Below are 23,380 nucleotides of genomic sequence, written 5' to 3' on the forward strand. Positions count from 1 at the left end.
AGTTTCTATTTCACATAGCATCTCAAGATTAAAAAATACAAGAGTTTTAAATCAATAAATGCTTTGAATGTGAGTTTCTGAAAATCCATACCATGATTCTGTTATTAGAACTTTATTTCAAAGCACTGATGCTGTTTCTTTCCATTAATATTATTGGCTCCTTTTGCTCTGTAAAAATTTTTGTAACACCTATATACAAAAACTGTTAGAGAAAATCAACATATTGTACGAACCATGGACAGGCCACTTGTAAAGAAACGCTTTAGTTGTTATTCAACAAAACAGTTAAGCACATGCTTCGTTTGAAGGCAGTTTGCCTTAAGGCACCAAAGTACTTTGTTTAAGGGTTACTAGGATGTACCTAAAAGAAAAAAGGGGAAGTTATTTCTGATGGACACTTGGTGGCAGCTTTTATCTGCAGGTTTAATAGCTGTAGCCACTTAACTTCGCTGCTTCTCTTTTATAGCAGGGGACAAGTCAGCAAACAGAGACTATAAACAACTGGGGTATGTTTTCCCCAGAAGATTTGGTCAACAGCTTTCTTTGATCACAAAAGTTCTTTCACAGGAACACTGAAGTCAACACGTATTTATTTTGACTGAAGCAGATTTTTGTTGTTTCTTTCCTTCAGGAAACCAACTGAGGAACAAATGTTTTGTGAGGGTCTTTTTCAAATTCAAGTGCAGAATGACTAGCAATTTTTTTTGTTTGTTTTAAGAAAACACCTACCCCTGAAATATAGTTATTTAAAGAGGAGAGCTGCTGCTAGGCCTGGCAAATTTTCTCATGTTTCATCCTTAATGGATCAGCAGGGAGATTTTGGCTCCTGGAGTTGCTGAAGGGGAGTGATGAGAAAGACTTGTTGAAATACTTCAGTTCAATCTGATGAAATACTCCCTGGACTATAAACGTGGTCCTCAGAGGCCTGGGAATAAAGGCCTGTCGTGCCTCAGTTTATTGGACTCTTTGGGCATAACACTTGGAAAGGACCAGGACCTTAGGCTCCCAAGGCAAAGCAGTGACTGAGACACAGTCTTGAAGCTTTAGCCAGACTGAGCTCTGATGGCAAACCACAAATCCCCAAGTAACGTGGCAACACATCAGGGTCCTGTTATTGCTGGTGCTGTGCACTGCTGTGTAACAAGGATGAGACCTGTCCCAAAGACATGACATCTGGTTTGTCTGAAGTACGGGAGAATGGGGAGAAGCACATCCTCTGTTAAGTCCTGTCTGCACAGGACAGAGTTACCTTCTGGCACTGTAAGAGGGAAACCTTGACAATGTGGCACAAAAGGGAGCTGTGCTCCTGCAGACATAAGCAAGCATTACTATCTGCAGGCTCCTGGCAGCTAACGATAAGGTGTCGTGTACTGGGAATCATAAGACAAGGAGAAAGTCAAACTCTTCTGTCAGTACTGGGGTAATTATTCAGTATTCAAAGTCTTCATTACTGCGAGAATTGTATTTAATTTTCTCTGGCAATTTTGCTTGCACCATGCCTTCCAGTCCAGCTAGGAAGGCAAGAACACGCAGCAGCTGCAGGCCAGCCCCACCCCTGCTCGGCGGCTGCTGGGAGAGGGTTCCCCTCGCCTCCTATCCCATCTCATCCCATCTTCCACGCGGGGCTGGCGGGGGGTGTGCACAGATGCTACAGCTGATGGGAGTGCAGGGGCACGGAGGTGCGGGAGGAGACACAGAGGTGCCGGAGGGGAGAGCAGCAGTTCGTTAGCGCCAAGTGACCCAAGGCCCTCACCGGCGGAAGAGCAGCAGAAAGGGGCAGTGGCAGCAGCTCCCCCCTCCCCTCCCTTCCCGCCGACTCCGGGGCTCTGCCGGGGCGGCCGCACCGCGGCAGCGCTTCCGCCGGCACAAAGCGCCGGGCGATGGCTCCCGGCCAGGCCGTGGCCGTGGGGGCTGCGGGGCCCCGCTGAGCGCTGCTCCCGGCACGGGGGTGCCCTGCGAGCGGAGATATTGGCAGCGCCGATCGCCCCGGGCGCAGGTAGTCAATAGATCGATACGATACGGTTATTGGCGGCACTAGCGGGGTGCGGGAGCCGGGGCGGCCGCCAGTGCCGCGGGGAGGGCCAGCGGAAACAGCCGCAGAGCTTAGGGCGACTTGTCCGGTTTGTTCTCCCTCCCAGCAGAGCGGCCCCGTCTCTCTTTCAGACCTTTGTCTGGATGGGAAGATAAAGGATGGAGGAGCAGTGGTGGAAAGGGGAGCTGGCAGCAGACATCCATCAGACCTTGAGGACGAAGGTTGGGTCCTACTTTGTTCCTTTCCCTCCTCCTCCTTCTTACTGTCCCTGTGCGCTTTCCTCTCGTAGCTACAGCAGCGCCCGGCCCCCGCCGAAGGGCTGCTCAGCTGCCTGGCGCTGCAAACTCACCTCCGGCGGGTTCCGAAGGAACAGGTTTGCACAGCGCATCCCTCGACTCAGCGTTTTGACCCAGACTTGTTCAAACCCAAACCTGTGAGCGCTGCTACCTAGAGATACCTGCCTGCAGCTTTTCCGTGCCTTAAACTTAGCCGGGCTGTTGATGTCTCGTCGCATTAAGTGCGGAGGGGGTGCTGATGCTGACCCGCAAAAATCACCGTGTTTTAGGATTGGGAGAAATAGCCTTGTTCTTTTTCCAACAGATAACTGCTCAAATTCGAGTAGCAGGTGGGAGTCTGTTCTCTGGGGCTGTAGAAGAGCTGAAAGATGTGCAGACATGGCTCGTAATGGCCTTTCTAGGCTTCGCTTGCACAGAGATGAGCACACCGATAAATGTCCTGCAGTACGGAATCGGATTGATGAACTGATGTAGTTGTGCGGCGAGCAGGTAGAACTAAGACTGTTAGCTTACTTTTCACATTTCCTTAGGCAGGCTCCCAACTATGGAGGGGCTTTAAATGCAGTTAGTTGGGTAACACGAGAGAGAGCCCTCAGCAAACACTGCCTGCCTGCACTCGGCACAGCTTGTCCGTTATTGAAGTGGTGGCTGGCAGGGTTCATGCTTTGAACATTCTGTTCTCTTTGCTTTCTTTACAAGCATTTAGCAATAAATTGTCAGGTGAGTTAATTGCTATCAGGACTTTGCGAGGGAGTTAGTTTGTTTTCATTTCCTCCAGCTGAGACAGGTCCTACTGGGCCCGACAGTTGGGAGGGGAGTAACTGGGAGAATCCAACTCATTGGGTGTTAAAAGGTGGGGGGAAGCTTTGGTTTACTTTTGGTTGGTTGTTTTGGGTATTTTTTTCCTTTTTTACAGTATGCACTACCTTTTGATCAACAATTTCATTCTTCAGGCTGCATCTGACAACTCTAGATTGCTAAAACTTCTTTGTATATAGATACTAACCTAGTCCAGCTGAAATGACAATAATAGTTTGAATTCAAAGAACTTGCAAAGACAGAGAAGGGTCTGAGAAAGGTCTACAGGCCTCTCTGGTTGGACAATTTTAATCCTACTTCTGCCCACCTTGTGTCTTCTTTTCGAAGGAGGTACTAAGGATGCAGAGTTCAAGTATATCAAGCAAAAATAGTTACAGCCTTTAAAACTCCTTTGGTTCATTTTGTGTAACTTGCTTTTTTTACCCCAGGTAATAGTCCACAGGAACAGTTCTCAAGTATGTTGCCATGGTTTGCTTTTTTTGATGTCTCAAGTGTCAGAATTTACCATAGAATGTCATGAAACTCTTCAAAAAGGATCCTTCAGCAAAGTTTAGGAAGATAAGTAGTGTTGAGGTACTGAAATCTGATTTTGTGAGCATGGACCAGTTTTAGGGATGCTTCTGGCCACTGTACAAAACAAAATAAGCTTCACTAGTGGCATCGTCACTAGAACAGAGCCTGTTAGTGCATTATTAGTGTGTTAGCATGTTAATACTTGAATAGAATGCAGGAATTCAGGCAATGATACCCTCAAGTCTAAATTACTTTGCTGGTTTGAGATACTTGTCCTAGTGTCTCTGGTCTAGGATGAGAATGGACAAGTCTTAGTTTTGTCTTGTGAATCTGACAGAAAAGTTGTTTAAAGATGCTTGTCAAGGAGATTGAAATGCATGTGGCAGGTGACCTCCATGTTTTTTTGAACACAAAGTCTGGGTTTAAGGTGAGGAATAAAAGGTCCTGTAAAAACTGAAAGATGGATCATAGAAACACTTGGGTTTTTTTCTAAGGTAATTTAGACACAAATACAGGATAGCATAAGACTTTTTTTCCAGTTGTTAACATAAAACCTGGGGTTTTATGTTAACAACTGGAAAAAAAGTCTTATGCTATCACTCCCACCCCCTAAGATGGATTTGGGAGTCTAAACTCATTGAAAGTTGGTGTCCCTTGTGACAGATGTTGTGTGCTGTATCTGATGGGTATGTTCTGCATGACAGCAGATGCTGAATGCATGTGGCGTACCTGGCTTCCACTGCAGAGAGGGCTGAAACATGCTATGAAGCTTTGTGACTTCCCAGAGGCTCTAGCTCAATGTAGAGGAAATTAATAGCCTCTGAATTGTCCCATGAGTGAAATATCTGTTCTGTGATTATTGGAATGTAGTGTTCAGCTTAGTGTGATTGTACTGTGTTAGTTATTGAGCATGCTGACCTATTGGAGCACAATGTTTAAATCCCAAAGTACTACACACACCCTTAAACTGTAAATGAAAAGATAAAGTATTCCCCTGCATTAGACCAGAATGTTAAATCTGTTGCAAGACTAACCCAGGAAGTAAAAAGAATTGGAGCATACTGTGTTTGTACTAGAAGTCTAAAGCCAAAAAGAGGTGCTCTGTGTGCATGTGCATTGATATTTTATGCTACCTCAGCTATGGCCCTACGTTATGATAATGGCAATGTACTGGTTCTGTCAGGCAGCTGACTTCCATGTCAAACATCGGATGCTTCTGAATGAATGTGGAACTACCACGGCATCTGCACAAACCTCTTTTGTCTGCTTCAGTGGCCCTGAATACTCCAAAAGTGGGGAAAGCTGAGTAACAAGTCAGTGTTGGCAATTTTGTTATTTAAAGTTGAGGAAATAGTTTTCTTTAGAAGGCAGTCTTGAGTGTCCCAGGAATAAATGATGTCTGTTTGTTATTCCTCCTCCGTTTTTATGCTTATGTTGGGCTGTTTCCTTCCAGGATATGTTAATTTCCTGTGATTAATGAGAATTACTAGATCTGCCTGCGTTTCCCTTTTTATTTATCTCTTGCATAGCTTCTCAGAGCCGGCCCAAACTTTACAGGCCTTGTTGCTTGTGAATTTAAAAGGTTAATACTTGTAACCTGATCTTTTAGAGGCAGTCCAAATTACCCTCTGCAGTTACTTTCAACCAGGTGAGGAGAGCTGATTCTGTTTCTGCTGAAAGCACTCAGACCTTTGCTGTTAAGCGGTAAAAATATCTGAGTGATTTCCTTTAGGAAAATGCCCCTCCACACCCGTCTCCCACTTCCTCTTGATTCAAAGATCTTGACGACAAAATGCTGTTTACTGAGCACCACGATGCTTGATAAACAGCATTCTGACGAGCAACATTTGCCTTGGTTTCATCCATGGTGTCAGTTTGGACTGCAGCCTCTGAAGCGAGAGTGTAACCCGTACACGGTGTGTTGTGCAGAGTCCTTTCCTTCACTGGCCTTTGACTATTGTCACTATAAATGCATTTCTTGCAGTTTTAAATCATCCTGTTAGAAGCAGTGCAGGATTCTGTTATTAATTTTGTTGAGTAAAACTTGGGTAAAAACAGAACCTCTCCCTTTTCTCTCTGCACTCAGCATATGCCCCTGTATTTTCTGTAGCTGTGCCAAAGCATCTGCTTTACTTGTCTTGATGTAGCAGGTACTGGTTTATCTTTTAGCCTGTAAGTCCATTTCTTGTTTTTTAAAAGAACTGATCAACCCTTCCGTCCTTAATTAAGCAGTAAGTTTATGTTGAGATCTGCCTGACACAGTCTGAAATGCAGACTGGTGCAGACTAGACAGTTACACTCTCAGCAGAGGGAAGGTACTGGGGTGTTGCATAGCTGCTGCTTCTGGGTTTTGTTTCAAACCCAAAATCCAGATGAGAGCTTCAAGGGATACCTGTGAACATGCAAAAAGTTTTGCACTTTCTTGCATTTCATTTAATAGGATAATACATGAACCTTTGGTTCTGATGCACCTTTCCAGTTTGAATCAGCTCTAAAAAAAAGTAAATGAAGTAGGTGCAACAGCCATTGAGATGTGTTAATATCGGGGAGGTAAGTGATTAAAGACTGGCAGCTCAGCAACAAAAGCATAATCTGTTCACTTAACAGAAAATTCACACAAAGCTCCCCAGCTTTTGTCAACTGGCAACAAGAGCATTACTGGTTGGTAGCTGTAATTTGCTCCTGTTATAGATGGCAGCACGTGCATGAAAGCTGAAAGGAGCAGGTGTCCTAATAAAGTACATGGTTAGCCTCTCTTCTTTTTTCCTTCCAGTTGGAATTTCCATTTTCACACTTCTTTCTCTGATCCTTCCAGATTAGTTGTTGAGCTTCTGATTACTTTGAAGTGTTTAAAGAGGACTTAATGAAATGCTTGATAAAATACCCCTGTGGAACAGGTATTGTGCTCCAGAATCCATTACTTCACAAGCTCAACTTTCCTGCAGATTTCCAGTGCCTGGGACTGCAGTGAGGATGCTGAAAAGCGGCATGAATTCAAGCACAAAAAGCTTTTACCTGCAGCTGAAATTCTGTTGTGGTCTGCCACAAGTTTTTTGTGTGGCATTTCTGTAGTACACCTCAAGCTTGATTTACATTAAGCTCAGCTCAAGGAACGGACTCTGTGTCTATCCATAGGTATTTTGAAAGACAGAAGTGGGTGCTGGGGAAGATGCAGGAAGAGAATGGAATGTTCTCTAGGTAAAGGGCGGGGCGGGGGCGGGGGGAGAAACTTGAATGTTCTTTGAAAAAGTAAAGCCAAATGTAAGCCAAAGTCAGTGAGTAGGTTGGAATTTCAGGTTCTGTTTTATGTGGTCAAAGTTCCGGTCCTTTGTTGGAGATATACTTGAATTTGCTTCTCCTTTTGAGTGTATAGGAACAGAGGTAACAGAGAAGAAAAAAAGTCTTAATTTATGATGTTTCATTCATACATCGGCAGAATGTATCTTAAGTCACTTAGGGTAGCTCCTGGCAGCACTGACCTAGGAAGTGTAATGAATGCTAAAGCTGTTCCTTTGGCTGGTTGGTCATTGTTTATTGAGGGGAAAAATAAAGGATATATTGCCCAAGTATCCTTCCTTATCAGAAAATATCTGGATTTTAATTTTGCACTGGAAATAATGAGAGAAAATGTCAGACATCCTTTTTGAAACGTGGTTCTGTCATGTTTGTCTCTGGCTTCTACCTACTGAATCCAGACACTGTGCAAGACTGGTACTTCTCCTAAAACGTCATTTAAGTCTTGTCTAAAACAGCTGAAGATTTCTTAAATAATAAGAAGCACTGTAAATTTCAGGACTCTGAGAGCTATGGTTATGGTGGGGCTAAAAAGAGGAATGCAGTGAATCCTAGGTTGTCCTTTATTGCTGTGTCTTCTAACGAGTGTAATCATTGGTCTCCCTCTGGGTGTTTCCAGTTTGCACCATGTTTCTGCTCTGAGGAAACTCACCCTGCTGGACATAGCCTAAGAGCATTGCCCTATCAGTTACCTTTGCCTTGTGAGTCTGTGGCCAGCTTGAAGATCAGTAAAAGCTAAATGCATCAGCTGTACTCCATCATGTTCACAAACACACCAGCCTGGCTGATTAATTGAACTGCAGTTAGCTGCACAGAAACACTTACCAGCACGTCTCATGAGTGATTCTGTTGCTGGAAGGCAAAGTGCTGCAGCCAGTGCAGAGGCGGAAGGATTGAGTCTATGGGAGAGAGAGAGAGAATAATATCATGATATCACTAGTGGAATTGGTAGCATGCTACCTAGTCTACTGCAAAGAAGCATGCAGAGTGCTCTGGATTTTTAAGCTCCTAAATTTGCCTTTGTATGTTATCTTCTTGCCTGTATAAATAATGCAGAGGAGTTAACTTTCAGTGGTTTCTCTTTCCTGGTGCAATAATTGTATCTAAGGGATAATCTGGCACCTTTCTTCAACAGCTGGAAAGCAGTTTGGTTAGAACACAAAACAGGAAGGAGTTTGTCTTTTTTCAAAGAACCACTGTTAATAGCCTGCTAGATAAGCTTTCTCTATATTTTTCATCTGCAGGCATGTCTTTTTTCCTGTTCTAATGCCAACAACTTCACAGTATCTGTTGTTCTTACTACAGGAATGCTTCAGAATACCCTGAAGGTCACACACGTCCTATTTTCCAGAGTGTGCAACACAGAGAGCTAAACGATTGACAGAGTCACTGTGGGTTTGACAAAATTTCTGACTTACAGTACCCTTTATAGAATACTTAGTAGCCTTTGAGAACTTGTTGAAATTCTAATTCACTGGGTATCCTTTAATTAGCTGCAACTAAATGTACTGATTTACTTTTGTGGTGTTGGGTTAAGATGGGTAGCAAACATCTGTGAACTCCGGTAGCAGGGGGCCATATGTTGGGTTCTGTTTACATATTAAGAAACAGAAGTTTATAAGAAGTTTAAAAAAGAATAATGAGAGAGGTAAATGAATGTCTATATAAAGGAGTATTGCAACAGCAGTTTCTAGATGAATGGCCTTACTGAGTAGCTCTGGTGTAGGTGCTTCATTTTGCTTCAATAATGAGAAGTAATTTACCTGGCTCTCCACAGAGGATGCAGCTCTCTGGGGATGTCTGTGTAGCAGTTGAGTCGGCTGTCGCTGAGAGGGGGGGAGGAGAAGGGCAGTAAGCGACACAGGAGCTGTTGCAAGGAGATGCTCCATGTTTGACATAAGTCCAAGTAGTCTGACACTGCAGCAAACCAGCTTCAGTTATCTCTCTGAGTTTTAGAACCCGAGGCAAATTTGTTAGAGCTTCACTTTCCTTGTCAAAGAGGCCGCGAGTTGTTCTAAAATCTCTTGATTTGTTCTGAGAACTGATCATTATTAGTGTGACTTATTACCATAATGTCACATCACTTGCTAACTTTCCTGCTGCTGACTTTTTCTTTCTTATCTCCTGCCTCCTTGTCAGTTAATTACTGGCTTTATATCAGTGGGAGAACAGTTTTACTGAAAAGAAATTTGACATAAAAAAGTGTTATCTGTGGAATTTCTTGCCATGTTGAACCTCAGACCATCTAATGTGATTGGTACTCTGCTGGAGGTATGTGCTGGGTAGCCTGGACTGTACCAGCTGCAGCTTTAAGGGAGTTGGAGGATGTGATCCTGTTAAGATACCTTCCTCTCCAAATCACTGTTTAGCTGATTTACTTCAAATGGTCAATGAAAGCCAAACCTCCTGTTTGCTCAAAAGCTTTAGTCTTGCTGCTGAGACTCTCCTTTAGGTAGACACTTTGAAGTGTTTGCTCAGCCCAGTTACAAAACCATCCAAAGTAGATAAAGCCTTGTCTCCTGAGCTCTGGTAATGCATGGTGCCAACCAAAGTGGTCAGGTGATGAACTGCCTTTGCAGTGAATGAATAGCTAATGTCTGGAGCATGGCTGTCTTGCTGAGGAAGATTTGTTGTCTTTAACATCACTTTAACCGATTCCCTTTTTCTGGAAGGTCAGGTTTTGAAGCTGGTAGGAAGTGGCACCTTAAAAATTGTCTTCACCCTTAACACTGGCTCTCAGTCCAAGCCCTACTTTTGAGATTTTGAGGTTAAGTCGTGATCCCTTTAAATGCTGCACCTGACTTTCTGGAGGCCTCATCTGGGATGGCTTTCTGATCAATACGTTGAGCAAAGCTCCTGAAGTAATTTCCAAGACACCTGTGAAATCTCTTAGTGCTGCTGCTTTTAGCATTTCAATGTGGCCAGTGCTCAGCAGCCCAAAGCGAAGTTGTTCAAGTAGATACAGCCAAACAGGTCAAAGATAAGCAGAAGCAGCATATGAAAGGGCAGTTCCAGCAGACAACAGGACTCCCAGTTTCTCCTCTGTCGCTTCACTGGAGATAGAAGGAAAAAAGAAAAAAAGGAAATTATTGCTCCCCAAAAGTTCTTTTTTTTTCCCACAGAGTTGTATTTGCTGATCCTGCAACCCTATCCCCAAAGCAGCAAAGCCATTTTACGGATTCAGATGAGTGTTTAGTTGTTTGGGTTTTTTTTATGATGAATTTGTGTTAAAGAACCTTGGAGGGGGGTTGGGGGTGGAGTGGAGGGCTGATGGAAAGATGAGCCATACCCACAGCCCTTTTGATAACTGTTAGCCTGCTATTCAGCTCTTGCATTTTTAAACTGTGTAGCACTCCCTTTCCTTTAACAGAAAATCATTTCAGACTGATCTGCCAGTGTGAAAGCAGCCCTATTGTACTGCTTATTAGCTATTTCTTGCCATGTGGTGCCGAGAAGGCTCTTGCCTCTACACAGATAATTACCCTGGAACGATTCATACTTAGGAACTTGATCTTCTAAGAAACCACAGCACGTTGCTCTGTTCCTCTTACCGCTAATCCTGAAGTTGAACCTTTCCTATGTTGTCAAGTCTCGTTATAGGAAAGCCCACGTTGGTTTTTTTTTTTTGCTGCATAAAATGAAAATGCCTTTCACTTATGCCCTCTACGAGTAACCAATTAAAAAAGCCAAAATAACAATTGAAAAAGCAGATGTCTTACATCTGTGTCACTGTCTGTGTTTAACCGGTAGCAGCATAATTGCATTGGCTTAAATTGAGGGCTTTGATATTTGAATTTTCTAGCACAGGGGGTTGAGTAGGAGTAGTTCTGGCTTTTGAGCATCCAAGGTTTGGATGCAAATTTCAGGCTCTCTCCTTTCATTCTGAGTCTTTAACACTCACCCACTGCACTGCAACATTTGGAAATGTATTTCTTTTACTACGTGTATAACTGGAGTTACTGTTTATTTCCTGTACTTGCTGCTATGGTCTAAAGAGCAAATTTCCCATTAAATATGTATGCTGACCTCAGTATATAGTATAATTTGCTGGGAGGCTTAGCTGTGGAAGCAGGAAGGACATGTCAGAAAATAAAAACTGAAGTTACCAGTCATCCAGAAGAACAAAGTATTTCAGCAGTAGAATTACCATCTGATCTTAGGATAGCTTGGGCTTTGTATAGATCTACTTTTTAAAAACCAGTTCTTTCAAAGGATGTAAGCACTGGGCTTGAAACCATGCTGCCAGAACACTCGTGTTATGGGTTTGCTATCAACTCCTGCTCTGAACCTGTGTATGTCAGTTCTGCTGATGGACTGAAAGCTTTGTATGTAAGGCAATTGAAAAAAAATCAAATTTATGGAGGTTTTCTTGGTATAAAACAATGGGGGAGGAACATGTTCTATTGTCTCCTTGCTTTATAAATTGTTGCTGGTGGCAATTTCTTTATAATCACACAGTGAAGGCTGTTCCAGGTTTCAAAGGGCTGTTTGCCGGTCCACAGCATGTGTCTGTTCAGTCTGGAATGTGTTTTTTCTCTGACTTTCTGTAAAAAGGTCTGGGAAGCAATCATCTTGAACAGTGCTCAGCTTGCCCTCTTTGTAAGCTACCTCTCCTCTGAAGCCTCCCTGCCTTCCAGTTACCTGTGTCCCTCTGAGTCTGATTGTGTAGCTATTTTTTCCTGGTAAGTTGAACCTCCTCATGGAATGTCTCCTTCCAGAGGATGAAAGGTGCGTGGGCAGCCATTGAGCTGGCTGTGCAAGGTTGTGCCTCTTGTTTCTGTAAATGGGGAAGCCAAGGCAGATACTTCCTCTTAATGCTTCAAACAAACAAAATCATTATTTATTTATTAGAATTAATTGCTAGGTACTGTTTCCAACTCCACTATAAAGCATGTCTGTCTTACAGCACTGTACTACTACTAATTTATTTTCCAGTATATGTAACCCAAACCTGACAACCTTGACTGATTGCTGAAATGGTGAGGTTTAATCTGTCTATCAACATGTATTCAGCAAATTTTAATACAAGTCTGGGCATGGTAACTGCATAATTCAATTCAGGACAGTATGTGACCCTATCTAAAGTGAGAAAGCACCAGCTTCTAAGTGGCATTAGCTTGTTGTGGGAATTACCAAGGATCTTCAGTCTGTCCCTTAACCTATTCTTTGTGTAGTGGCCATAAACATGTGTGTAAAAACCCTTGCAGGTGAAGACCTAGCACAGACCAGAAAAACAAAACCAAACTTAGATAATTCTGCCTTTAAAATGAAGATGTGTATATTACATGTGAAGTACAGTCTATCAGTTCAATAATTAGCCTTTATATTGCTGCAATATGTTACTACAGAAAATACTGGCAGTTGCTATAATTAGAGAAGTCTTAATTCTTCCATGGTGAGTTTTTTTTCTTGTTAGTATCTACTTTTGTTTCTTGCTGTAGCCATGCATCATATCAACTTATAAAAAAGTTAAGTAGATATTCCTTATTCTAAAGACCTACACAGCTTTTGGAACAGGATGTAGTCACTTGGACAACTGAGGAAGGGTCAAGATCAGAGAAACATGAAACTGTTAAACCTGGTTCAGGTCAATCAAATTTAAAAGGAGTCTTTCAGGAACAACTTTCATGGTCAAGATTTTGGTGTTCTGAAGAAAGCAACACCAAGTTGTTCCTATCTTAAATAGTAGTTTACAATGTTTGACCTTGCGTTCAGTGCTTGTGAAGAAATTGTGTGGATGATTGAAGCCTTAGAAGTTGACTGACTGTCAAAACATGTAGTAACTCAGCCCTGACTTCTGTGTCAATCATAGTGCTGTAGCTAATGAGCATTTGCAGGTGGTGGAGTTGCTTTGGGATTCAGACACTGAAATGGTGTTTATTTCAGTACTTCTCTTTCCTTCTTTTTTTTTCTCCGTAGGAACTTAAGTTGCCTGCTTATAAGGCTCACTCACCGCAGATTGGGATGCGCAGATACTTCATTGATCTCTTGACTGTCCTCAGCAACCATTGCAGTCTCTGCCCTACAGCTCGGCATCTTGCCATCTATTTGTTGGACCTCTTTATGGATCGCTATGATATCACTGTCAAGCAACTGCACATCATTTCATTTGCCTGTTTTCTCCTAGCAAGTAAGTTGGCTGCTGTCTACTAAAGCTTTTATTTTTTTTTTCTGAGCAGATGGCTCTTTTCCTTGTATATCATTTGCCATTTTCTGTGTTAACAGCTTCCACCTACTTGGGGTAAGTCCAAGTGAAGGCATAAAGCAGTCTGTTAATCACAGAATCATAGATTCTGTTAATAAATTGCTCAGATGCGTAGCTTGCACCACACATTATATGCTGGTGTTAATGTGCCGAGGAAGTTTTGGCAGCAGAAACCAGGCTAGTGAAAGGGGACAAAGAAGATTGGGGATGATAAGGTTGGAAGGAAGTGGCAAGACTAGAAGAGGTTAGTTCCAAGGAAGAGTTGGTAGTAGAGAAGATCTGTGTAACATGCAGGCTCTGCCAGAGATCTGTCCCTGGACAAATTGTGACCCTGTTGTGATCACTGGGAATAATCAGTCCCTTACAAATCAGAGGTTTCTTATACAGGGACCAAAGGAAAATTTGCTTCTCGGGGTATTTAGTGGGCATGCTGATTCATAGAATGGTTTAGGTTGGACAGGACCTTAGAGATCATCTAGTTCCAACTCTCCACTGACATGGGTGTCAACACGTTCCACTAGACCAGGTTGCCAGTAGGTGTTAAACACCTCCAGGGAGAGGGTATCCATGATCTCCCTGGGCAGCCTATTCCAAGGTCTCACCACCTTCACTGTAAAGAACTTCTTCATAATATCCAGTCTAAATCTACCCTGTTCAAGCTTAAATCCATTCCCTCTCATCCTAGCACTACAAGCTCTTGTAGAAAGTCCCTTCTGGGCTTTCTTGTAGGTCCCTGATGATGCTAGAATTCATATTGCTTTCAAGATTTCTCTTCTGTAAAAATGGCTGAAGTAAAATGCACCTTTAGGCCCCCTCTGTGCCACTGTGAAGCAGAAGGAAGTTCACAAACAGCCCTGTGATAACACTAGAGGGAAATGTTTTGCAACTTCTGCCTATTAAAAAAAAAAAAAGCTTGAAAGAGCAAGCCTGAGTCTACTGAGCTAACAAATGTGAGGATCTTTCTAAAATGCACTAGCACTTATACATCTCAATCTGGAATTAATTCCTTCAGGAAGGGGAAAAGGCCTATTACAGTAAAGACAGCTTTCCAAACAACATGTAGAAATAAACCACTGAAGGTTCAACTAGTGCAGCTTTGGACAAAATTAATATCTAATTAACCTGTATAGGTGAAGCTGAAAATGCTACAGCTCAGCTTGGAGACTTTTAGGAGCATGAAAGCTCTGTTTACTACTTGGGCCACCTTAGTGATCAATAAGAACACTCTTTTTTTGGTATGTGTAGCTCAAAGCCACTTTACAGTAAGTGGGAGTGCCTGTGTGTAGCTTGCTACTTTCAAAATTATATGAAATGGAAAAAAAACTTACAGTATGTATGGTTTTTTTATGTTTTGTAGTAAAAAATTGTCAGAAGTATCAACTTGCAGTCTCATTGTAGTAAAGAAGAATAAAACTAATTGCATGCCTGCTACTGCAAATGCAGTAATCAGAACTTCCTGCACAGCATTACTGTAGGAAGTTGCATAGTTTTGTAGCAGAGGGTGGCAGCAAAAGTGTTCTTCAGGCTGTGTTGTAAGACACTTGTATTTCTAAAACTGTAAAGAGTAGAAACTGAATCTGATGTGATAGATCTCATATGATGGATGAATTTTGTTTTCTAGTGTCACTGTTATGCCCTTTTACAGTGAGGTGGCTGCTATATTACATGTTTCATGTCCATGATACCTGAACAGGTTGAAAAATGGAAAATACAGGTTTTTTACATGTTAAGAAGACACCGAAGCTGCTAATAGTTCAGAAGAATCTCAGGTTTTAAATACACCAGAGAAACTTTGGATGGAATTGATATCCTAAATGGATAGCAAGATCTTGCTTCTTTTGAAAATATTTTCCTAGTGCAATAGTTATTTTAATTGTTTTTATATTTGAGAATACTCTGAAGCCATATGACATGCTAATATCTTCTCAAATGGTCTGTGTGGACAACTGAAGGAAGAATCAATTGTGGAGTATGTGCCCCCAAGATCAAAGAGGAAAAAATAACTAGAGAGTACTTCTGAGTAGCTATGTGTTTGTATTTTGTAACAAGGATGCTCTTTAAGTTGTACTGGAAGTGGTTGTTGCTACCTGTTGAACAAGGAGGGTGATAGGTCATATTTTGCTTGGTAAACCAAAAGTGTGATTTAATTGCTTGCAGAAAAGCTTTATTACTGATAACTCTAATCCTCAAACCTGATGTTGGATGCTTTTTATGAAAGAATGATGAATAAAGTGAGATCCTTTTTTTTTCCATACAAAACAGCAATTTGTAGCTACTGGTGAAAAATGAGTCATTCAAGAGACTACCACTGTTTCAGTAGGCTGGTAAATACAACACAGAAAAAGGCTCAGCTTCCCTCAGCTATCTCGACTCTGAAAATTCCTCTCCTAACCCCAGAGGAATTATTCATGCTAATCACTTGGTTACAGTGTACTCCTCACAGCCTTTCAGTGACCTTGCCTAACGAGGCCCTGCAAGACAGGAAGGAACAAAGAGAAATTCTGAAGCAGCAAGGGCAAAGGTGGTGTTGCCCAAGGGTTTTTAATGTCTTCCTTTTTGTAGCATCTACATCTAGCTCCCATACCCAAAGGAGATTTTTACTCAATATTAGATCTTGCTTTGCTATATTTTCCCCATACTGCTTTCTTTGTTCACACTTCACCGAATGCACTTCAGCAAACTGCTTCCAGTTATTGTCAGAAAAAGTATCTGTAATCCTAATGTGATTATAGCCTCAGTTTTGGCATCAATACTATATAAATAATTTAAAACAAACAAACAAAGTCCAGTAGGAATATGTTAACCAATCTGTTGGCTTCTTGTGTCACTGCACTTTCCTGTCCCTTTTTAAAAAGCATCTTTTATCATTACATCTGGTTTGGGGAGTATTCTTTGTTGGGTTTTGGACACTCAATGATGAATCTAATCTGGAAGCCATGTCTTCTGGCAGGTAAATTTGAAGAAAAAGAAGATAAAGTTCCAAAGCTGGAGTACTTAAATAACCTGGCATACATGTACAACATGAATGTGGTATTGAACAAGAAAGATTTGCTTAGAATGGAGATGCTGCTTTTAGAAAACTTCAACTGGAATCTGTGTCTACCAACACCAGCACACTATATTGACTACTACCTCTATGTGTCCATTGGTGAGAATGACCTTCACAATGGCTGGCCCATCACTTCACTGACCAAAATCAAGGATTTTCTGCAGAAATATGCATATTATTTCCTTGATTTCTCAGTGCAAGGTAAGAGTCTTAGTTTATGCTCAAATGATCTGTCATTTGGCAAAAGGAGGAAATCTGAAAGAGGTAAGGGCTTTGAAACTTGTCATTATATGGATTGTACAAAATTATCTGTGCAGAATGGTTTCTCTTTGCAGTTATTTCAGGTGGGAAATGCTATGAGGCTCTTCCTTGTGCATAAGCCTCTCGTCTCTTTTCAGAAATCTCTAGTGGAGATTTTTTTTTTCTTGTTCAGTTTGGAATGCTAAGTGGTGAGACCGATGGTAGTTCAGAATACCCCATTTGTGGCAGTTATGACACTCTATGCAATTCAGTGTATACTTTTTTTCAATAGTAGTTTTCAGAAGGTCCTGTCCTGCAAGACATATTAAGAGTGATGGGGCTTTTAATGGTTTTCTTTACAGCATTGCTTCCAATACCTGCCCATATGAGAGGCAGTGAACTGCTGCACCCTCACAAGCCAGGTTCAGCATTAATATACCTAACTCTGGTTCAGTTGAGACCAGTGTACAAATTTCAGCCTAGTCTATTTCACTGGTTTTTCTGTAATGAAAGAAACTACTGTGAAGCCTTGATAGTAATTACGCAAGAGTAAGACTGAGATCTTCAGGAAAGCTTCATCCATTTTTGAGAGACTTTCTGGTCTTGAGTTAATAATCTGAAATGTGTGGAACAAAGTTGTGGACTCAACTTTTTTCCATGCTTTGCCATGTATACACATAGGCTCACTGTAGTGATTAGTAAGAGTATAATTCTTGTTTCTGTTTGCTCTTTTGCAGATCATACCTTTCTCCATTTTCGTCCATCTCTGATTGCTGCAGCTTGTGTGTGTGCCTCACGTATGTGTATGCAGATTTCTCCTGTCTGGACAACACAGCTGGAATTGCTAACGTGTTATTCCTGGGAACATCTTGCCCAATGCATTGAAATGATGCTCATGTAAGATTTGAAAGAAACCAACCTGCTTGTGCTCTTAGAAAGATGTTAATACTCTTTTTTAAAGTAATCATTTGGCTAGATTTAAGATATCACAAAACGACATCAGTAATCTGCATCTTCAGTTTGGGGAGAGGAATAACAAAGAAATTAAAAAACAGTTCACTTTGAATATTGTATTTTAGCAATATTTGCAATGCAGAATGGAGGGCATAATTTGGTGTTCAGTATGTTTTCTTGTACTAGCTGTTTGTGTGATAAGATGGGAGCCTTTACACGTGGTTGATAAAAGCCTTTTTCCCTTTGTCCTCTTATTGTATCTGCAAAATACTTGGTGCAGACACCAGTGTATCTCTGACTTCAAGAATACAGTATGGAGACATTTCAGAACTACTCTTTTTTTCCCAATAAAAGACATGCCAGGTCTAGTGTGTAAACACATACAGTCTTAGTAGAAAATCAGAAAAGTTTAATTGGTTAATGATTTAGGTTAGGAGTGATGCTGGACTTTCTGAAGTTCTACTTAAAGCAGGGCCAACTTAAGGTAAATCAGAATGCTTGGCATGCTGTCAAGCTTTGGCTGTCTCCAGTATTTCATGCTTATAATCTCTCTGGACAACTTGATCCAGTGCTTCTTCATTCTCATGGTTATCAAAAGTGTGAAAAAGTTTCTTCCTAATATCTAACGGAAATTTACTCCGTAAATGGCTGTTTTAGAATGGTTCTGTGTTAGGTACTTAACTTTCCAAAATCATACTTGCGATGGAAAATGATCTATTAACTTGTTGTTAGTGTATGAAGACTGCGGCAGGATCACTGGAAATTAATTGTGAAAGCAACTGAGGATTCTCATATACAGCTAAGGCCAAACTGCTGATGATATAGTCTGACTGGTGAAAACTTTGGGATAGAAGCAAGCACTGTGAACTGCTCTGTTTTGATAGATCTTACTTATTTGTTTCAGATATTATGAGAATGACATCAAAGAAGCCAGTAACATAAAAAAGCAAGCAACAATTCAACATCAAGAACAGGAAGCAGTGGGAAATCTGAGCCATCAAGTCACTACTCAAGTGCTCTTCCAGCAATCCACTTATCACCCTTTAGCCCAGCATTCAGCTACGCTTTCCCAGTTCCAGTCACCAGTGCAAGATTTGTGCTCTGCATACCGTGACTCCTTACAGGCCCACAGGCACAGTGGTCTCCTTGCTGGGAGTGCTGACAGCTCAGTGCACTCCTGTGCAGCAATTCAGGCCAGCCTTCGGCCACCTGCCCAGACACTGCCCATCCAAATGCCCATTGCTGTACAGGTGGCATTAGGAACAGAGGCCAGACATTGCATTTCCACACCTTATGGCAGCAGTTTCTTCAGTGGTCATCACTCATATGCAGCTGGATGTTTAGATGGATAAATGTTGACAGGAGAAAAACTACCTGAAGGGAGGTTGGAGCGAGGAGGAGGCTAGCCTCTTCTCCTTGACAACACGCGACAGAACTAGAGGAAATGGTTACAAGCTGTGCCAGGGGAGGTTTAGGTTGGATACTAAGAAATCCTCTTTCATCAAAAGGATTCTCAGACATTGGAATGGTCTGCCCAGGGCAGTGGTGGAGTCACCATCCCTGGGGGCCTTCAAGTGGCAAGGGGACCTGGCGCTTAGGGACATGATTTAGTGTTGACCCTCCAGTGCTGCATCAAAGGTTGGACTGGATGATCTTGAAGGTCTGTTCCAACCAGATCTATTCTGTGAAATTGAAGAAGAGACTCTGCACATGATACAATGTGTGTATCCGAATGAAAATCACAAAGGAGCAGGATCCTCATGACTGCCTCATTCAGAGGAGGTTGATCTGTATCCACTGATCCCTGGAACCTGGGTGCCTTCCTGCCAAAGGCTGTGCCTTTGACTCTTAATGAGAGAAATAGAAATTTATGAATATACCTCACTTAATGTCACTTTGAGAGGCATCTGCATAGAAACTCTGTGGAGATTACTGCCTGTTAGTCCTATGAGTGACTTGTCAGAGATGGCTGAAAGACTCTGTTGAAGAGTAATTTCAGGTTGGAGCAGTTCTTGAATCTCTGGCCAAGTAGCAATGTACCTAGGGGATGCTGCTGGAAAAAAGAGTGCTCTTCTCTCCAGGGATGTGTCACTGGAACAGCAGCAGTTTATACTACTGGAAGCCTCTACTGAAATACACTGAACTTGGTGCCTACTAAATGTGAGCTTCATTAACTTGGAAATCTATGTGTAGAACACTTCCCATTTTCGGGGGGCAGGACTTTAGAATAAAAGTTAAAAACAAACACCACAGGCCAGAAGACTATCAATTCATTTTGGGCTTGAAGTTCTCTTGGAATTTAAACGTGGTGCTGCTCAAGAGAACATCACTCTACATTCAAGTATTGTAGAAAGAGAAACGAAACTTTAACCAACTCTTAGATCTTTGATGAGCTGCTGCTTTTGAGACTGGAGATTATTGTTAGTTAAATTGTTCATAAGCTTTGTCAGGGATGTCATGTTACTTGAAGAAAATGTCTTGGTTCATTGCCTTCAGTTAGTTAATCTTTTTTGGCAGAATGACTTGTGGCAGTAGTTCAGGTTCAGGGCAGAGGAACTGTTGTTAATGGGAGCAAAGATAGGGAACTGGTTAACTATACTGTGAAATTGATTGCCAATTTAGTTTTTAGAAGAAGAGAAGACTCCAGGGGAGCCTTATAGCTGCCATCTAGTACCTGAAAGGATCCTACAGGAAGGCTGGAGAGGGACTTTTCTTCTGGGTGTCTAGTGACAAGATAAAGGGGAATGGTTTGAAGCTGAGGGACAGTAGTTTCAGACTGGATCTTAGGAAGAAGTTCTTCAGTACAAGGGTGGTGAGACTGCAATAGACTGCCCAGGGAGGTTGTGAATGCCTCCTCCCTGAGGGTGTTCAGTGCCAGGCTGGGTGAGACCTTTAGCAGCCAAGTTAAGTGGAGAGGTGTTCCTGCCCATGGCGGGGAGGTTGGAGTAGATGATCTCTAAAGGTCCCTTCCAACCTAAGCCATTCTGTGATCATCTTATCATGATTACATTGGAAAACATAGCTGGGAAATTGATGATCCTGTTGCTTCTTTGCAGTGAGACACACACCTACTGTCTCATATCCAAAGGTTTCTTCCTCAACTGAAACCAGGGATGATCAAAAAAACCCACACTGTACAGACTTTGTTTTTATGTTAATGTAAGGATTCACTAGAAATGGACTTCTGCAGATGTGAAACTTTATTCTGATATATGCAACCACTCTTGTCAACTTGTTTGAAGGCAGTGTTCTCGGTTTGTCTTTTCTCTCAGGTTCTCAGGATAGCAATATGAGTAATGTGCAATATGCTTTTTTTACTGACTTTGGGGCATTTCAAGTCATGTGTTACAGTGCTGGTTTAAATTATATTTTTAGAAAACTGTTTTCAGGGTTTTTTTTGGGGTGGAGGGGAAAAAAAAAACTAACCAGCATGCTAATGCGTGTTTCTGTAACTGTTTTCTGAGAATACAACTTATACTATCAAGTGGATAATTTCTTCCATTCTGCAAGATAATGGAATTTTCTTGTATTTTTTTTTAAATGCAAAATGTAAATGAAGAGAATCCTCTTCAGAAATTAGTCTAGAAATTGGAAGAGTTCAGTTCATCTTTCATTCTGTTGGCTTTGTATTTATATTAAACTTTATTTTCAGAAGGCTTTAGTGTATCTGTTGGGGTTTTTTTTTGTCATTTGACAGACATAAACATAACACATGGCAGCACTGTGTGCAGATTTGAAGTTGTTTTTTGTCACCCTTACAGTTTGGACTTTGGACTTACATTGTGCTTCATTGTGAAAATTCTTGTTCAGGTCCCAGTGAAAGTTTCCAATGAACAAGCACGCAGCTGAAATACCCTTTTTTCTTTTCCTTGTTTGGTGTTTCTCCTTAGCTTTTAAGAGCCAGCAAAGAATATGGGTCTGTATCTTAAAAGTACTTGATCTGAGCACTCATAATGTTTCACAGAACAGAGGAGTGGTAGGACAAACATGATGGAAAGGCCTTGCCAAATAATACATTTGGAAGGATTGTGGAGATCAGGAATTTTGCCACTGTGTGAGAAAGGGAGAAAATGTGCAGAGACGAGGTAGGGACGTAACACAAGAACAGATTGTTCTAGCTCCCACAGCCAGTGTGTTGCAGGAGTGTCACCTTACCTGAGCACATTGTAAAGCTGAATAGGAAAACGTAATTGTTTGTTCAATCTTTCTTTCGGTGACTGTCTCTTCTAAGCAGGAATTGTCTGTGAACTTCCAGATTCTGCTTGTGCCATCAACTTCATGAGTAGAGCTGGGGCAAATTAATGTTCAACAGCAGGCTCTGAAAGGAAGATTTATGAGAATTGAAGTTGGCCCAATACTGCTTCTATTGATAACTCTGTCCAGAATGTTTTAAGTGTTGGTGGCATTTCCACACATTTAATATCTAGACAAATAGCTTTTTTTACTGGACTGTAATTATTTTCTTTTGTGAAAACATATCCTCCTTAGGAGAAGTGACTGTAGAAGAGTTCAGCCAGCATAAAGATAGTTTTCTGAAGACTTTGTGCCACAAATACTTGTGGAGGGAGCTGCAGAGGCACATACAAAGCTGAGTGAATTTGTAAACAAACAGATACAAGATTTCCCACCCTGTGCTTCTGCTGTTTGATGCTGTCAGTTGTAGCACAGTCATAGATCAGAATTTTTACATGCCCATTATATGCATTTCCCTGGCTGAGAGGAAAGCTGCTGCAAAAGCAAATGCTTGGCGCTTGCAAAGTTGTCAAAGCCACTATTTGATTCTGTTGTTACAGCAAGTTTTACATACTGAGTGAACAGTTAATATAATGCCCTTTAATCAGTGGAAGCCCCATCCCTGGAGGTTTTTAAGGCATGGCTGGATGGAGCCCTGAGCGACCTGATCTAGTGTGAGGTGTCCCTGCCCATAGCAGTGGGGTTGGAGCTAGATGATCCTTGAGGTCCCTTCCAGCCCTGACAATTCTATGATAATCACCTCCTCAGTGAAGTGTGCAGGTGTTGCTTAAACTTTAGCTTTAGGGTTATTTTTTTTCTGAGAAGTCTAGATACTAGCAAATGGGGGCAAATACTCTGTGTTTAGTCTGGAGAAGGCTGAGAGGGGATTTTATCAATGCCCTCTGAAGGGTGGCTGTCAGGAGGATGGAGTCAGTCTCTTTTTAGTGATACCTTGTGATAGGACAAGGGCTGACAGATGTAAATTCAATCACAGAAAATTTCATCTCAGCATGAAAAAAAACTTTTCTGACTGTGAAGGTAGCAGAACACAGGCAGCTTAAAGAGGTTGTGGAGTCTCCTCCTCCAGAGAGCTTCAAAACCTGCTTGGATATGTTCCTGTGTGACCTGCCCTAAATGGTCCTGCTTTGCAGGGAGATAGATTCTATGATCTCTGGAGGTCCCTTCCAAGCCTTAGCATTCTATGATACTCTCTTCAAGAAAGCAAGTTTTCACATATACTATGTATAAATAACAGGATTGCATTGAGAGAAGAGGATGACACCTTTTCCTACAAGAGTCCATCTGTAAAACCTTAAGTGTCTTCTAAGAATTTTGATCAAGAGGAGATGTTAAGAATGAGAAAACCATGGCAACAGTATGAAGATATATCTTGAGACTGATAAAATGGATTTCAAACTCCTGAATTTCTGCCCTCCAACCAGCAACAGGGTTAAAAGACTTCCATCAAGTCTTGCATCTGGATACATGTTTTGGGCATTGTCCTATTCTCTAGACAGAAGCTGAATAGAGAGAGCTTCTAGTAAGTAGGTGGTTGACAACACTTGAATATGCCAAGAGTGTATCATACTTAGATTGTACAGCATCACTACATGCTTTGTTGCATCTGTTCTTTGCATTTCGATTTTCTTAGTGTTTGTCAGATCTTTAGGAATGGGGCAAGCCTTTAATTACTTTGAAAAACAACTGTGTTTATAATACAAAGACAAAGAGAGGAAAAGACAATC

General features: G+C 41.7%; 1 protein-coding gene and 1 long non-coding RNA gene across 3 annotated transcripts in view; one reads left to right on the forward strand and one right to left on the reverse strand.

Annotated features, from left to right (window-relative positions):
- Window positions 1-9,988, reverse strand: part of LOC135185222 (uncharacterized) — a 29,778-nt gene extending 19,790 nt beyond the window's left edge. The window contains exons 1-2 of the long non-coding RNA XR_010306410.1: window positions 8,718-9,988; window positions 7,780-7,853 (exon numbers count right to left, since the gene is read on the reverse strand). This is a non-coding gene — a long non-coding RNA (uncharacterized LOC135185222). The remainder of the gene's footprint in view (window positions 1-7,779; window positions 7,854-8,717) is intronic.
- CCNJL (cyclin J like) lies at window positions 1,637-21,090 on the forward strand. 2 transcript variants are annotated; one of them, XM_064161773.1, is made up of 6 exons: window positions 1,637-1,996; window positions 2,142-2,253; window positions 12,874-13,084; window positions 16,110-16,409; window positions 17,186-17,345; window positions 18,307-21,090. In XM_064161773.1, exons 2-6 carry the CDS (start codon window positions 2,191-2,193, stop codon window positions 18,752-18,754), a joined length of 1,182 nt encoding a protein of 393 aa, XP_064017843.1. In that variant the 5' UTR covers window positions 1,637-1,996; window positions 2,142-2,190; the 3' UTR covers window positions 18,755-21,090. The 2 variants fall into 2 exon arrangements, with proteins under 2 accessions (XP_064017843.1, XP_064017844.1); XM_064161774.1 differs by having other exon boundaries at window positions 2,164-2,253.
- The last annotated feature ends 2,290 nt before the right edge of the window (window positions 21,091-23,380 follow it).

This window comes from Pogoniulus pusillus, chromosome 22, assembly GCF_015220805.1.
Source record: "Pogoniulus pusillus isolate bPogPus1 chromosome 22, bPogPus1.pri, whole genome shotgun sequence".
Lineage (NCBI taxonomy): Eukaryota > Metazoa > Chordata > Aves > Piciformes > Lybiidae > Pogoniulus > Pogoniulus pusillus.